This window comes from Astyanax mexicanus, chromosome 1 (assembly GCF_023375975.1).
Source record: "Astyanax mexicanus isolate ESR-SI-001 chromosome 1, AstMex3_surface, whole genome shotgun sequence".
Classification (NCBI taxonomy): domain Eukaryota; kingdom Metazoa; phylum Chordata; class Actinopteri; order Characiformes; family Acestrorhamphidae; genus Astyanax; species Astyanax mexicanus.
This window is the reverse complement of record NC_064408.1, coordinates 80,891,892-80,909,912: the sequence shown is the minus strand read 5'-3', so window position 1 is coordinate 80,909,912 and position 18,021 is coordinate 80,891,892. Positions and strand designations below refer to the sequence as shown.

The 18,021-nt window shown below is 38.5% G+C and overlaps 1 protein-coding gene across 2 annotated transcripts in view; it reads left to right on the top strand.

Moving 5' to 3' along the window:
- The window catches only part of fam184ab (family with sequence similarity 184 member Ab), a 235,020-nt gene that overhangs the window by 66,433 nt on the left and 150,566 nt on the right, over positions 1-18,021 (top strand). For both annotated transcript variants that reach the window (XM_007255380.4, XM_007255382.4), the window contains exons 2-3: positions 14,320-14,751; positions 17,577-17,999. In XM_007255380.4, coding sequence (XP_007255442.3) covers positions 14,320-14,751; positions 17,577-17,999 — 855 coding nt within the window. The remainder of the gene's footprint in view (positions 1-14,319; positions 14,752-17,576; positions 18,000-18,021) is intronic.

Here is an 18,021-nt window from a genome sequence, read left to right as displayed (position 1 = left end):
GATTAAGTGTATTCTGAATCTTCACAGAATCCTGAATCTTCACAGTATCAAGCCAGTACCCAGGACTCATCTAATACATATTCTACATGTTATTGAGTAATAATCAAGGTTTTTTGGGTCAGCCAATTCAGTTGTATCATATACGTGTGTGGGTTTCTCCGCACTGTGTTTAAACGATACTGCACAGATCCCATGGGTACATTAGGAGGGGAGGCTCCTTGCCCCCTAGCTGTTAGGAGATCCTGTATCGATTAGTGTGTGAGGCTGCCTTCCCTGTTGGCATGACCCAGATCCTACTCCTCGCCACATCACTGAGACTCATGCTGACTCATGCTTTAAAAGGTAAGGAACGGTGCGAAAGTGCTGCCAGTATTTCTCACAGCTCAGCATTCAGAGTGTACCACCTCAAGCAAAGAAGCACTGCGAGGCATTCGGTGCTAGTGAGTTACGAGGGGATGTTTAGCGCTCACAGCAAGTAAGATGTAAAAGCAAGATTCCCTACTGGTAGACCTGTGGGAGCCGGATGCTGAGGGGGGTGTTAGTTTATCTCTGTCAAAATTACACACTGAATCCTCACTCATGAACCTGATGCCATAAGCTGACTCCATCTGGCAGGGCTTGTAACATGTAACAGACTGATCTTAATCTAACCTAATCATCATCGTCATCATCATCATCATCATCAGATGAAACGCTCATTCCCACCCACTGAGACATATCTCCACTCCACAATTCCTATCATGGATTAGTCCCGTGTCCTGAGTCCCTGTCTCATCCCTTCAGTGCGCTTTGGCATTGGTTTGTCCGTGTGTGCGTGCAATTCCGAGCTTTTCTGTGTGTTTGGGTGTATGAGATTTGCGATGGAATCATCCCGTTGTCGTAAAAGGATTTGCGTATCCTGCGCTCTCTGTCTCTCTCCCTCTCTCTCTCTCTCTCTCTCTCTCTCTCTCTTTCTCTCAGTGTGGGCTAGAAAGTAGAAAGTATGTCAGTGTGTCTGGCAGCAACACGAGATGGAGAGTGGCAGTGTCTAACATAGGACAATCACTGTCCACCTACATTAGCCCAATGTCAGATATAGTCTAACCTCAATTTCCAAAATACGAAAAAAGCAAATATCGCCTGCACTGCCAGAACTGCTGGCCACTGCAAAATGAGCCCTGTTTCCACCTGCCTTCACAACAGAATCTGGGCAAATTTAATAACCTGATCTTCCTGGTGACAGATGAACCAGAGGAGTCGTCACAACTCATCTGAAAACGTCCTCATAAAGCTTAAACTATTTGGCAAAAAGACAGAATATACAGTCATATGAAAAAGTTTGGGTACCCCTATTAATCTTAATCATTTTTAGTTCTAAATATTTGGGTGTTTGCAACAGCCATTTCAGTTTGATATATCTAATAACTGATGGACACAGTAATATTTCAGGATTGAAATGAGGTTTATTGTACTAACAGAAAATATGCAATAGGCATTAAACCAAAATTTGACCGGTGCATCAAAACAACTCTCAAATGATCTAAAAACAAAGATTGTTCAACATAGTTGTTCAGGGGAAGGATACAAAAAGTTGTTGCAGAGATTTAACCTGTCAGTTTCCACTGTGAGGAACATAGTAAGGAAATGAAAGACCACAGGGACAGTTCTTGTTAAGCCCAGAGGTGGCAGGCCAAGAAAAATATCAGAAAGGCAGAGAAGAAGAATGGTGAGGACAACCACAGACCACCTCCAAAGAGCTGCAGCATCATCTTGCTGCAGATGGTGTCACTGTGCATCGGTCAACAATACAACGCACTTTGCAGAAGGAGAAGCTGTATGGGAGAGTGATGCGAAAGAAGCCATTTCTGCAAGCACGCCACAAACAGAGTCGCCTGAGGTGTGCTTTTGCATAAATGCAGAAATTGGCTTCTTTGGCAGAAATGGCTTATTTCGCATCACTCTCCCATACAGCTTATCCTTGTGCAAAGTGCGCTGTATTGTTGCATGTGTAACTTTAATCTGATTACTGGATTGGAAGTAGTAATGTTAGATTATTTGTTACTTAAAAAAATGGTCAGATTAGAGTAATGCGTTACTAAAATCACTGGTTGTCATTAATTCAAATTTTTTAAACCTCTTTTGAACAGCATTGAAGAGCAGAACGAAAGCAGAATAACATTTCAGACAGATTGCAAGAAGAGATTTCTCTGAATATTTTATTTTGCTCGCAATAAAACCTCTGGACCCAGCATGAGTTCTTTATATTTATTACCCCTGGGCTATACGGTAGTACCTCAATTTCCTGGACAAGGCAACAGTGAGGGCCTCTTATATGAGTGGAATAAACCAGTGTTACTGTTCCCAGTTAATCTGCATGTTTATTCTCTGTGTTAATGCCTCACCTGCTGTTCACTGACTGAGCCTGCCCTGTGGATCACACTTATCATGCAACAAAAGTAGTCAGTTAAGATTTAGTTTTGACTGAATATCTTACTATAGAACATGACTGATATGCAGATACAGATAAAAAGATGAAAAATGATTAGAATGTTATGGCTTACTACTGGATCATCTACTAATACATAAATATAATGGACCAGAGTGTTAAGTCTCTCTGCCAGGAATTACAGTGATGTTAACAGAGAATAGCGTCACAGTGACATGTTTGCCTATCCATAAATGAAGATTACTGAAAAGGTCTTTTACTTATTTGCATGTTCCAATGTAATGGAGCATTTATTATGGCTGCTTCTTGTGTGACTTATATTAAAATGGATATTGATTAAGGAGAGATTGTTTAACTGGAATAATTAATATAATGTAATAATAATGTGATATCTGAAGTCATTGTGTGAGTTCTGGGATTGCCAGTATATCTGGTTAGACTGTTGTTCTGTACAGGGATTATTCCTGATTTGTAGATTTAAATGCTCTGCATTTCACCATGCAAGAGCCAAACCAGCAGATTTTTATTAATGCAGTCTAGCACAAGACAAGCGTTTAGACTGAGTCAGTAAACACACTTCAGTTCTATCAAACTTAGGTTTTATTATGCATTAGGTATTATTATACTGACTTGAACATTGGAAGCATCAAGTTACAGAATGACGGACCAGTCACCCAAATCCACACCAGACCACAGATTTAAGGAGGACCAGAGATTGGTTCTCTTGACCAGTCCCTCGAAGGGCAATATCACACCTGTAGTTGGTTTCTATGGTCTGGATCAGTTGATGAGCATTTCAGATACTAATACATTCACTTCAGAGGTGACCTGAGATGCATTTGAAGCTCATTTTATAGAAGTGCAAATATTTTGAACTCTCAGAGACACAATTGCCTTCATCCTGATTAACCAGAGCATTTAATTGCCACATGTCAATGCATGTGGTTATAATCTTATCAGGACACAATTTATGTACCAGTCACATGAAGTGACCAGGTGTGAACTGGATCTAAGAAAGGACATGTCTATAATGATAAAGAAGGGCTGGAATAACAGTGACCTTGTGCCTACAATTTTCATCACTATGCTTTGTGTTTTCTGTGGGGTTTTTGCGATCTGGTCTATTGTTTTTTTGTTTTGTTTTTGTTTGTGCAATAGTTTTTTTTGTTATTACTGCTGACATTTTCAGAATGTTTCAAAATGTCTTACAAATGACTGGCCACAGCCAGAAAGAAAGAGAATTGTTTTGTAGACTAACCTTTTAAAGCATAGAATGCAGAGCTCAAAACAACTCTGATCTGATCTGTCTGATAAATTAGCCACAAATGGTTTACGTGAAGCAACCTTTTTTTTAATTACCCCACAGGGTTCCCTCTGGAAACTCTCCTCAGTTTCATTTACAGTTTTTTTAAGGGGTGGGGCTGTGGTCGTTGGCACCAATGATAATGTGATTAAATACAAAAAATAACTCACATTAATAGTAATTAATGAGATAGTAATGAAAAGTCACTTTGTTATGCAAGTAATATATAAAAAATACTGCTGCAACAAAACACATGTTAAATGTTTATTTAGTTGTTTTGAACATTTAGTAGAACCATTTTGGTCAATTGTTTTATATTAAACAATTATATTGTAGCAAAAATAATAATGTAACATAAAAATAATGAAATGTAGCAAAAAAAACATATTAACATAGTATTAAAATCCAGACCATTTTATTGCTGCATATCATCGCTGTCCAATGAAAAACAGGTATCTCCAAAACAGCCACTTTGCAGGAGAGAGAAAAAAACCTTCTAAACTTTCAATTAAAGTCACTGTAAAAAGAGTTAATTTTATGGAAATGTTTTAAGTATTTCTATTGGTCTGTTCTTCAAGAAATTTAGGTACAGTGTGAAGGACCGTTTGTCTTTTACAAAAACGTACCCTTAAAACTTTATACTCAATAGTGTAACAAATACAAAATAGTCTGTTTTAAAGAAAGAATACCACTATAATCACAATACAGAATTTTTTTTATAGTTTAAAAAAAGTATATCACGTGTACAAAAAGATACACCCCTAGCCTGGAAGCAGTTGCTGTTTATTTTCTCAGTATTAACTAGTAGAAATGTCATATGAATTCTACAGGTTGAGAAGTTACCTGAGGGCAAGCTGAATTATGAAGTCTATTAAAAGATTTAGTATCTAATACAGGATTCCTGATTCTAATTCCGAGAGCAGGTGATTGGAGTGCTGTCGAGCCACATCAGTTTTGATGCTTGCATAATAGCTATAATACAATAGCACCATGCTGTGCATGACTGATGTTTAGAGGACCTGTGCATGTGTTTCTCGTCAGCCTCCAATGAGATTAGTCTAAGAATGGAAATGAATATTGCAGATCAGTGTGAGCTGCATGAAATATTCATCACGATAATGAAGTTGTGAAGTAATAACCACCCATCCTTATAATGAAGGACACGCAAATGCTCTTATGCAAGATCTGGGGAATCCTCGCTTTCTTTAGTAAAGCATGCTTGACCATGATCACAGCTTACAGCTGCGCAATAACAATAAAGGAGCACTTCTCTCCTAAGCAATTATGCACTGGGTGCTTTGTCAGGTTTTGGAAAGTTATGTGTAAGTAGATTATCTTGGTAAAAAGGGGAGAATGTAGGTTTTTTTTTCAGATCATTGAAGACTGCTGTTCATTAACTTTTATTCTGTCTCAATGCATACTTTTCCAGCTGCATTAATTACCTCACGGTTGGAGGTACAGCTTACAGTTTAGTGCATCCCCACAATATAATTACTTTAATTAACATTGTATGTGAACCTCATTAAATCCATTTTCTTACTTAATGCATGTTTACAAGCTGTAAAAATCACTGGCTCCTCCTCAAGGTCCACTGGGGTGTGCAGTAATATTTTTTTTAATCAGCTGGTGGTAAACATATTAAAGTATAGGCCATATGGCCTGTAATACAGCGGTATGTAATACAGGCACAGAGATCAAAAATAAGTACTTTATAATATTTTATAGAATAATAAAGTTAACTTTAAAAAAAAAAAACAGTTTGGCTGTATCGGATGCTCAGTACTGTGCAGTACGGCACAACAGTTTTTTAATTGGGGTTAGGGAACTGTGAGGGCCATCATGGCAAAACCAGCTTGTAGTTTCTGAGGTAGTGCATTTCGTTTTATTCAATGTCAGCAATGTGAGAAATAGTGTTACACAAGAATGAGACTAAAGGAGACAAAAGTGTTTTAAACGTTAATGTTAATGTTGATCCAGGCTACTAACCACTGATCCACTACTGCCAAAAAATAGCAAACTAGCATCATTCAGTTAAGAACTAAAGCTTTCTAACTCTAGCAAAGCATTTTCAAAGCAAAAAATCAGAAAACTGTCCAATCAATTTTAGCTTTTATTGAAGAACCTGTTATTGCTTGAATTGAAAGCATTTTGCACAGCAAAATTAAACAACAAACAGTAGCACATATTTTTGAATGCAGTATGTAGTATTTAGCATAAAAACTAAAAAGACATCATTGAGAAATAATTCATATAAAGTTCATATTAAGGCTTTCTAAATATGTAAATGATTGTTATTATTGTGGCAAATCTAAACACGATATTACATTTTCTTCATCACTGAGATCTACACTAAGCGTGTTGTCTATATAGATATTAAGGAGATCTCCTTTTAGTTGTTTCTTTCTACTGCGGAAAAAGCTGTTTTCGAAACTCAGAAAACTGATCTCTGGGGAACCTGGTTCAGTCTGATTTATGTATGAAAACTATTCAGGGAAATGTGTGTTGGCTTTTGTGATTGTTTTTTTTTCCACATGACTGCTTCAAATTATCACTTCTATAGATAAAAAAAATCGGTACCACTTTAAAATACGACTACCTTTATTAATGGTTTATAAATGGTTTACAATTAGGATATTAATGGTTACTAATTAGGTTGTAAATGCCTTAAAAGCATTAATAATCAGTTATAACACATACGTAGAAAGGGCATGTGATTTTAAGGCATTTACAACCTAATTAATAACCATTAATAAACTAATTGTAAATCATTTATAAACCCTTCATAAAGGTAGGCTTATTTTAAAGTGGTACCAAAAAATCCTATACTATAAAAATAGCTCCTTGTTTTTAGGTGTTTCTGCACAATGACATGTGGAAATTTTGTTTTTGTTACTTTATTTTTGGATTCTATGGATAAAGATGAAAAAACAAGATTATGCTTCTTGCCACTTAAGTACTTGTGCTGTTTTGTTGGCAGACTGTCCAGGACACATACATCCATAGCAGATGCTTAAAGTGGACATGAAACACTTCAAGTATTTAGTATACCGGTAATTCTTAAGATCTATTTTCACTCTAACAAGTCGTATAAGTTTAACAGTTGTCAGTGAAACTGAATTAAAATAATAAGAAATCTATCGAGCACTTTCTAGATGAGGACTATGTGGAGGAGAGGGTTTTTGAGTCAGGAGCATTAGTAGTTTTCCGGACAAAAAAGCTGAAGTCCTCCGTTTTTTCCTCCGTTTTTATTTTTTCCTCTGACCAGCTGTGATGTACAGACCATCCGAATAAGGGTACTATGAAAGCAACAATTATGAGCTGCAAGGAACGAGCATAGCTAGCGTTAGCTACGTATCTAGCTATCTTACCATAGATAGCCAGATACATAGCCAACGCTAGCTAACTAGCTAACGCTAACTAGATGAAGCTAGCTACCCAGCAAGCCGTCTAACTTCCAAACTGAATGGTTTATCAACCAAACTGCGCCTGGGTGTTTCAATATCCACTTAAATCATGTACGTTTCATTCAGTTTGTAAAAAACATAAATATATTATAATTTAGTGTGAAAACATTTTATAAAAAAAAAATCCCCCCCAAATAAATTCCATTATATTTAATCCCTTAGAAAACTTGCACAAACTGAAATGTTTCATGTCCACTTTTACTCCAGAGAAAAACCATTAAGTCTTTTTGACTGCTGGTACTACGTAACTAATGTGCCCCGAGCTAACATAGTAACCTCAAGCTAATGCCTTGGCTCCTGGCTTGTTTGATGCTCTTGCGTATCCAGTGTGCTCAAACTGTGTCTTGAATGATAAAGTATGTCAGGAGGAGGATGCTGCGCGACAACCCACGAGGATCGTCCTGACTTGCACTCTCCAGGAAAGTCATTCAAGAGTAAAGAACCATAACAGCGCCCCATTTTAATCCCACGGCACGGCACTGAAGCAGACAGCGGCTATAGCCAAACAATGGCATTTGCCATTGCCCCTGGGTAATCTGGACCAATTTACTGAAAGCTGCATTTCACTGGACAATATGTTACTCTCTCACTGTCCTTCAGCAAAATGTCACTTATTATCATTATCCTGGAGCAGGTCCTTTTGACTGATAAGAGGCCAGTCATAATAGCTCCGAGATTGGAGAAAGTGATTACCACTCCAGTGCCAGGGGACGTTATTGGATTTGTCTTATTACAGCTCTGTTCTGGCACAAGTCACACTGCCTGCCAAAGTTGCTGGACTTATTCAGGATTAAAGACTGAACCAACATAGTTGACCAGCTCAGTCAAATCGATATCCCAAGGTTGCCAGTTGGCACCTGCTTGCAAGCACTGTAATGAAAGCTACCGTGTTTTAGCTGTGTATGTGTGTGTGTGTTTTTTTTTTCCTTTCAATGTATGGCTGTATGTGTGTGTGTATGTGTGTGTAGCACTGCCAAGACCATCACACATCACTGTGGGATCAACTGTGACCGAACTCCCTGCGGTATAGACCTCTGAACCTGCCATGCTACAAGTGCTGATATGCTCCCTTGGTGGTGAGATGTCCAGGAAAAAGGCTTTGAGGGATTTTTTCCCTCCATAATTTAGTGTGCAGTACTGTGGAGGACTTAAGTTCCCCCAGCATACTCTGAGGTGGTGTGTGTGTGTGTGTGTGTGCGTGTGTGTTTACAGTTCAAAGTGCATGTTGAATTTTAATATAGCCAGAGAAAAACAGCAGAAACAGCAGCAGCAGCGCAGTGCTGGAAGAGATGAGCCTTGGTGGTGATGTAATTTTGGAGACATGAGAAAAACTCAAGGACCCCCGACCTCTCCTGAGAACAGAGCTTTAAACTTTTACTGTTGTTGCTAAACAATTCTCAGTATTGTTCATAATCATACGCGCACACATTGTGCCAGATTTAGAAAGAGGAGTAAATGAGGTTTTAGAATGTTTTGGAGCTCCGCTTCTTTCAAAGGTGCCAACATTGTGGGAACAATATCATTCAGATTCTGCGTGAGTGTGTGAAGCTCTCTGCTGCAGTGATATCTTGGAATTACTATATAGAAAAACAGTTTCAGTAATAGGATCTTCCCAGAGACTCACAGTTCTCTTCACTCTCAGTTTATACCGAGAATGCTAAACTGCTATTAGTCTACAAACTATGAACCCACACATCAAAAAAAGAAATCCAAAAAAATTAATTTCATTTTAACTAGGAGGTACTGTAAAAATGGACCTTATTTTCAATGTAGGTGAGCATTTAAAATTAAACAAGGATTGAAAGAAAAAATAGCTGTATTTAATCACCATAGATTAAAGGAAAATAAGCCAGCTTTACCATTAAGAAGAAAACAAAATTAAGCGAATTAAAAATGAAAAGATAGCTGAAATAAAAAATAAGATAAGCAATGAATTAAATGATAATGAAATAGAAAACATAATGAAAAGGAAAAATTAGCAAGAACTAAGCCGTAAAGTAGTAACTTACTGTCACGCTTCCCTCTGTCTTCCAAGCTGATCTGGACTCCATTTCCCAGAATGTCACTGACACTCCTAATCATCATCACATGACACTCACTCAGTCTTAGTCACCTGACCAATTGATTGTTTTCACCTGGTAATCTCTCTATATATACCCTCTCCTTTGTTCAGTTCCTTGCCAAGTTTTGACTAGCCACCTAGCATCAGTAGCATTCCTGTCGCTCTTGTTAGACTTTTCGTGTATTACCTTTGCTACTCTATTTGTGACTTTGGATTTTTGCCTAGCCCTTATTTGTTAAGTTGTCCGGCCTTGCTTTCTTTGGTATGTACCTGTTTTTGCATTTATACTAGTCTTGTAAATAAAGCCTCTCTCCTTTTTTTAATCTGCCTGTGTCTGACCTCTGTCCAGTCATGACACTTACTAGTATTCCCATTCACTGTAGCTAAAAGCAGATTTTCCCATTGCTGTAAAAAATCATCCATATAATACTCTTTTTTAAGCATTATTTATTTTTTAATACTTAAACATTTTTTGTGATAATTAAAAAAAAGTAAATCTGTGATAATCCACTATTCAAACTTAACTAAGGTCCAGAAACAGAACTGAACTGTGAATGATGTGATTATACCTTCAAAAGTAAGCAGGTTTTTGTAGGTTTTTTGTATTGGCAGTGGAGGAGAACGGGCCACTTTACAGAATCATACAAACAAATTAATATAAATGTGCAACCTATTAAAAAAGGCTAAGAAAAAAATAACTAGGCAATATTTGAGGGGAATGGGATAAAATGGAGCTTAGCTGTTGCCAGTTGGCCAGTGGGTTTATCACGTCAAATTAAATTAATGTATCAATGCATCAATACATTATGATATCACAATGAAATCATGACAATGCATCATATCCTAAAGACATTCTGTTCAGTGTAATATCAAGTGTTTGAACATCAGGGTTTGCCAACAACCAGCAACCATTCACATCCACCATCCATCACAGTAAGGCTGCCAGGAGCAGAGACCTGGACCTGGTCAGTTTATGCATTTCTGCCCTGCAGTGCATCCCTAAAATGGGTGGATGGGGAATTTTAGTGCTAGTAGTGGGGTAAAAAAAAATTATCATATGATTTTAAACACGTGATGTCATCAAGTGACTTAAGGGCGTTTTGACACTTGTAGTTGGTTTCTATGGTCCGGATCAGTTGATGAGTTTGTTTACTTGGAGCGTTTTCTCCCTCTGTTTGGTTTGGTTTCACACAGGCATAAACATAAACGTGCCAAAATGTGCAACAATAAATCACGCCAGCACATGGTCTCCTCTGATTGGTCAGAGCTGTCTGGTGCATGAGCAAAAAAGTAAATATAGCGAGAAGATTCTGTGTTTCAGTGCGTAAATGTGTGCAGTGCGAATGATATAGTGAACGCTGCACATACTGCTCATGTAAACAGCATAAACAGAGACAGCGTTTGTTCATAGCTGTGGTAATTAGCGTTATCTGCCTAATATGTCAGATTAAACTGCGCCTTATCAGCAGTTTAGCCCAATTATAAGGAGTATATTTGATATCTGGGTCGGATCTAAACTGGATCACGTTCTAACCACAAGCGAACGGCTCCAGTGTTCGTTTGTTGTTTTGATTCGCACCCGAGTGCAATTACTTTTCACACCTGCTCAATTAATCACTAAAATTCACTAAGAGAACAAGTATTAGGAACAAAACCAAGTATCTTCATTTTTGTAATTTTTTTAGTTTGCTACATAATTTAAACACCCAAACTGTCCCTTATAATGTATCACAAATTCTCAATAAAGGGACCAAGAAAAATTATCCAAACTTACCTAAAATAATCAGCTTTTACATTAAGCTCCAATAAAAGTTAGTGTTTAATCACTCGCTTGTAAAGTAAGTTGCTGTTTTGGAGGGTTTTTTTTCATTGCACAGCAAAGTCTAATTAGAATGCTCATAAGTCTGCAATAACAGATTTTGTTGTATTTCAGAGGATGTATGTGCGTATTGTATCCGTCTGCAATATCAGTATTACACAGTATTGCAGTAACAACAGCAAAGAGCTCCACTCTGGTTCACTCCGGCACTCCTAACCCCTGGAAATGGCTGCATTACCATGATCAGGAGGTCACTTTAACATCGTGACTGAGAGAAGCACAGGAAATCACTCAGTATTACTGCTCTTCAGCAAATACACTTAAAGTACAGTCACTGCATAAAAGCTGGATTCCATTTTGTAGCCCTTCAGAAACCTACCAGCTTTCTCTCATCAGCGCAGGGTGGGAGAATGTGGACGTGTTCAGTGCGAAAGTGGACAATAAAGATAATGACTGCTCTTCAGTCGATCTGAGTGGACAGTCCATTTATAAGATGATGACACCCTCACCCCGCTCTGTCGCCTAGCCATTGTTTCCCCCAGCAGCTCTCAGACAGAATAGGAGTTACAGTGCCGATAAGTGCATTGTTCTGCTGCAGCACTTTCCTAATCAGATGTCCGGACAATTATGAAAATGAACTCGGAGCGTGACGAACAGAGTGCCAGATTCAGTGTCTGAAGTCATATTTTCTGCTTAATAATTCTGCTGTTATTTCTGTTCAAAAGAGCAATGAGCTGCCATGTCCTGTTTCATTTCATTAATATCTGATCTGACTTTTATACTCTACACCTAGAGATATTCAGGGAGTTAGCATTTCAAATAATTGTTTTTTTTTTTCATAATAAAGTTGTACTGAACCTAACAATTATATTTTCTATAGTTTCTTGTTGTAAATACTCATTTTTAGATTGTTCTAAAGGTGTTGTTTTGTATGCTCTCAGTTAAAATCATTGAATAAAATAATACCTCTCTTTTTAGTACACACTAAGCACTGAAGGAAATAATTCGGCACCAGAAAATATCTGTGTTAATCTGTTTAATAGCAACCTCTACCTGAAATGTAATGTCAATGTTTTTATTTAATACAAAATTATTTATTTAATCTTTAAAGCTGATGTCCGTACGTTTTGGCATTTGGGAGATTTGGCGCCCTCTCTGGTGAGAATAGGTTATTGTACAGAGTGTGCAGAAGAATCTTTTTAAACTGGGCGGGTGTGATGCGTCTCCTTTCAGAGCAAATTAATCTGATTCCAGGTTATGTTTAGTCAGAGAGAGAAACTTTACTTCAACCTCACACTTTGTTTTTGTTATGGGTGAATGAGCTACTGAGTTCTGAGTTTCCTCTTCTGAAGTCTCCATTGCTCCACCAGCCGCGCACATTTAGTAACACATTTTTAGGGAATGCATGTAACAATGTTACATTATCATAAAAGCAGTGCTGCAGAAATTACTTTTAGCATAGGGCAATGAATACACAATACTTACAATACTAACACATGCATGCTGGAGCACATGACCTGCACAGTAGCTTTACGCTGCTGTTATGCCACTGTGCTGACCACAGGCTCAGGATGCTTTCACTACACACACTTGTGCACAGCAGCAATCTTTTGCTTTCTTTTCCTATGCTTACACATCACCAGAGGTCTTTGTTCAACATACTGACACTGATTTTACAGATTTTCGATACCTGGGGGCAAGTTTTTTTTTTTTTTTTCAGGAGAAATTCATGCCTGTGCCCAAATCACACACTTCTTCACTTACTATATTATATACTTACTGCATTAAACATCAATCTAATAGTGTTGCACTATTTTAACACACTATTTACTAGAGCTGCAACTAAAGTTTATTTTGATAATCCATTAATCTGCTGATTACTTTTTGATGAATTTATTATTAATCAGATAGGCATAACCAATCAATTATTAAATTAGTTGTCAACTGTTTTAAATAACTAATTTTAACGTATTTTCATAATCAGTATCATCACAATTATGTTATTTTGCCCCCAATCTGATCCAGTCTGTATTTGCAGTCATTGTATCACTGAGTACATACTTCAGTTCTGACATTAATAAAGACTTGGCATTGATTACAATTTTTCTATGTGTTTATATTATATAAACAATGCAGCCACTTAGTTAAGATAAGAAATGCTGCTGATTAATACTGATGTAAATCCTCTGTATTATGAGTATTTATATAATTTATATAATAAAACATTCTGGATTTATTTAGTTAAGTGGTATCCTTATTTTTTTATAATGTGTTGGATTAGTACATTCCTAAGTATATACTTTACTATACTAGTGAACATGCTTCTCATTATACTTCTGTTTTTTTTTTTTTGCACACTATTTAGTGTGATAGACACAACAGGCACACAACCCCTGTTTTCAGTGTTGCTCGTCGACGCACGTTATGCAAATCACCATATTTCAATGACATTGATTGCGTCACTGATTGCAACAAGTTGCCCCAGCCCTGATTCATAATGTATATATTGCAAATCCATGTCTCCAAACAAAGAGCGCCTAGAGGGATTTGCGCCAAATTTAACAACCCGGGATCTTAGAAGATGAAATAATGTTGATACACATAAGAAAGAGATTTTTTTCAGAAAGTCTCCCTTTCAGCAGAGCACATTCATATTTAAACTTGTCTGAAATTGTGTTTTTCACCCTTTGTGTGCTGTTTGCGATGTGAGGAACGAGAGTATGAGAAGCAGCCGTGTGTCGAAAGAGATTAATTATTAACTTTGTCTTTTGGGTGAGAAAGTGTGTAGTGAGGCAGGGCTTTGTATTTTTTTGTAGTCAGTAGAGAGGGGGATGGAGATTAGACAGCTTTTTTTTTTGCTTTCTCTTCAGCTGTGTGTTTAAGACTTGTTTCCAGAACCCGTCTCCATAATGAAATAAAGCGCTCTGTAATCAGATTAATGCAGCTTCTTAGTCTGAAGTCAATCTTTTGGATTTAAAGGTCAGTAACTCCCTCGTGTGCTGGGCGGTTGCATGTCTTGATGTGAACAAACTCAGGACAAATGTCCTTAGTCAACAGTAGGATTTACTTAACCTTTGATATGACATTTGTTCCACACTGATTCTTCTCGACCTTTTACTCTGTAAAAACACATGTAGCCTTCAGTTGGGTGCTGATAACGTAAAGGTCTCTTCAGCAGAGACAGTAGTCGGCGTTCTTCTGCTTGTGTACCTCTTTTTTTTAATGCTGCTTTCTCTTCTTCTTCAGGTGATCTACGCTCTCAACACGAAGAACGACGAGCACGAGGCGGCCATCCAGACGCTGAAGGAGGCGCACGAGGAGGAGGTGCAGCAGATCCTCTCGGAGACACGGGAGAAGATCATGCAGTACAAGAGCAAGATCAGCGACGAGATGGACCTTAAGCGGCGCATCCAGTCTCTGGAGGAGTCCATGGAGCTGCACGAGCGGATGAAGCGACAGGCGCTGGCCGAGTTCGAGTCGTACCGGCAGCGCGTGGAGGACATGCAGCTGTGCACAGAGGCGCAGCACACGCAGCGCGTGGTCACCATGTCCCGCGAGGTGGAGGAGATGCGCCGTTCTTTCGAGGAGAAGCTCCGTTCTTTCGGGCAGGTGCAGGCCCAGTTCGAGCAGGAGAAGAGGCAGGCTCTGGAGGAGCTGCGCACCTCACACCGGCAGGAGGTAAAAGCACGGCCTACAGTTAAATACAGGGTGCTTAAACAAACTTGTGGGTTAGCAAAGCTGTGTTTAGTGGCTTTATAATGGTGTAGTTGACTCTGCACACTAATCCCACACTAATCCCAGTCAGGTGGTAACAAACAAATACAAACCGGCTTGGGTGGCCACTGCCAATATACTGTATTTAGAATCCTAAAGCTTCCTGTAAAGTTGTGTATCAAAAGGGTTACACAACTTGTTTTTTTAATGTTTTCTAGGCCTGTCATATAGGCAGAAACACACTAACTGCCAAAAGTATTCGCTCACCCATCCAAATCATTGATCTCAGGTTCTAATCACGTCCATGCCATGGCCACAGATGTATAAAACCAAACCTCAAGAGCCTCAAGAGCTTATGTGCTGTAGTGAATTCCAGTGTGGTACCATGATAGGATGCAGCACCTGTTCAACAAGCACAGTCGTGAAATTTCCTTCCTAATAAATATTTCACAGCCAACTGTCAGTGCTATTAAAACATAGTGGAAGGGAATAGGAGCAACAGCAACTCACTCTTCAGACTATCTTGAGAACATTAGAGCATAGAGAGCTTCATGGAATGGGTTTCCATGGCCGAGCAGCTCCATTCAAGCCTTAAAAAAAGAGGATACTTTTGACAACATAGTGTATATATAAGAAACATTTAATTAAGAAATAACAAAACTAGGAACCAAAATAATATAAGAAACGAGATGCAAAAGCAAACACAAGCTAAAATAAAAAACTGTCAAACGAAACTGACATAGAAACATGCACCAACACCAGACAAAGAAACACTAAAAAAAAGAAAGAGCTACTTATACACAGGGACAGACAAAGAACACCTAGGGGAGAGAACGAGAGGGCAGGGCGACAAATGAGACACAGGTGAAACACTAATCACTAGGGCGGAGACAAAGGAGGAGACCAGACAAAAACAAAACAGAGCCTAAGAAGCAAACAGTGAACAAAACAAGCAGAGCAATGACAAAACACAGAGACAGACCAGAAAAGGCACAAAACAGGAAGTGTGCCATTTTTTTTAATTGTCTCAAAAATAATTACGATAAAAAACTATATTATTGTGATTTTAAAACCATTTAATGCAGCTGATAGAATGCTAATATAATAACATAATAATGTAATAAGTATCCATTTAAAGGACAATAATAGTTAGAGATACATACTGTTTTTCTTCTCCTGCCACCATCCACTTTGTGTCCTCATTATTGATGTGTACCTCATTGTGTCATTGGCTAATAATATGGGTTAATTTGTATTGTATTATTACATACAATATAATACTGCACACCCCTAAGTGAGATATAAAAAAATACAAGAATTTTATCAGATTTGTAACAGAAATCCATGATCCAAAATGTCATGATACTAATAATGCACTCAATATCTCCATGTATCCAGAATTAAAGTAAAATAAAGGATACTGGAAAGATATAATCTGTCTCTAGCAGATATATAATGGGAAATGGGGTGGGTGATATGGCACTATATTTTAGAGTATAATATTGTTCACAATATTTAAAACTTTTGACGATATTATTGTGAACGATACGATATGGCACACCCCTAATGAATACCCTTTGTTTCAGATTACATTATACGTTATACACTGACATGCCAAACATTATAGCAGTATATACAGTTATCATAGAGTATTACCTCAGGGGATGGGTTGAAAGTGCTTACATTTGTATATGTTGTGAGGTGTTATCTTGTAAGTGAGGAACAGCTTCCATTCCTTTTAGAAGACTCCCTTTTAGTAGTGTGTTTTTGCACACCAGCAAAATTCAGTTTTAGAAGGTGGACCATGTTCTGCTTCTCACTCAAGGAACCACATGAGAAACCACAACAAACAACCACCTTGAATACTACTGCAACTGACTAGCAACCACCTATCAGCACCTTAACAACCACAAAACAACATCATGACAGCTGCCTGCAAATACTGTAGCAATCACTTTGTCACCCTGTTGCACCCATTGAGCGTCAACAACCTAGTTACAACCTTGGCAGCCACCTGGGAAATCCTTATTAACAGCTAGCAGGCAAATAGCAACAGCCAGGGATACCATATCCACCACCTACAAACCACTTAACAGAAACATAGCATCCACATGGCATATCAAAGCAATCACTTAGTAACCACCTAGCAACAGCATAGCATTCGCATGGGATATCATAAAAATAACACATTGGAAACCATAGCAACCACTTAGCAACCACTTAGCAATATCACAGCAAGCACAATTGGAACCATGTGCAACCATCTTACTGTCACTTAGCAAAATTAGTTATCAACCCCTTAAGAACACCATAGCAACCACTTGGCAACACCAAAGTCTCCCCCAAATGACCACTTAGCTAAACCACACTTTAGCTTAACCACAAGGTAACAACTCAGCCATAGCCTTTATCTAGTGACACATGGTAACGATGCTACAGCAACCCCTTGGGATGCCAAAGCAACTACCTAGAAACACCATGTGAACCAACTAAGCAAGACAACCACATACAATACCATATCAACCATGCAGAGAAAGATAAGCAGTCTTGTATCTAAACTTTAAATATAAATAAAAAAATTAAATATAAATAACTTGTTCTTTATTGACTGGTTATTGATGTTTTGATGTTAGCACCCTATGATATGTGTATATATAGAAGAATTCAACATTCATGTGTACAAATTAGACAGACAGACAGACCGATAGACAGACAGATAGATAGACAGATCTTTATCGTAGTTAATAATAGCATGCTCCAGTATTTTAAAGTTTCTGTTTCTGTTACAGGTCCAGGAGATGCTTCGCTCCCATCAAAGCCAGAACGCGAACTACAGTAAAGACCAGGAGAAACTAGGGCAACTCCACAAGCAGGAGGTGGAGGCTCTGTCGGAGAGGGTGGAGGAGCTGAAGCAGGACAAGAAGCGTTTGGTGGAGGAGTACGAGGCAAAGCTGAACAAGGCTCAGGCCTTTTACGAGCGAGAGCTGGAGGCCATGAAACGCACTCAGCAGATGACTGCTGAGAACCTGCTAGCCTGGAAGAAGACCGAGGCAGAGCTGAGGAAGGAGTTCCAGGCTCAGGAGGCGGCGCTACAGAAGACGCTGGGCAAACTGCGCTCCGAGCTACAGAGGGTGCAGGACGAGTCCAGGGAGAGCCGGGAGAAATCCCACAAACTGCAGGCGTCACTCACTGCTTCAGAGAACAACATCAAGGTATCAACAGAAAGAATCTCCT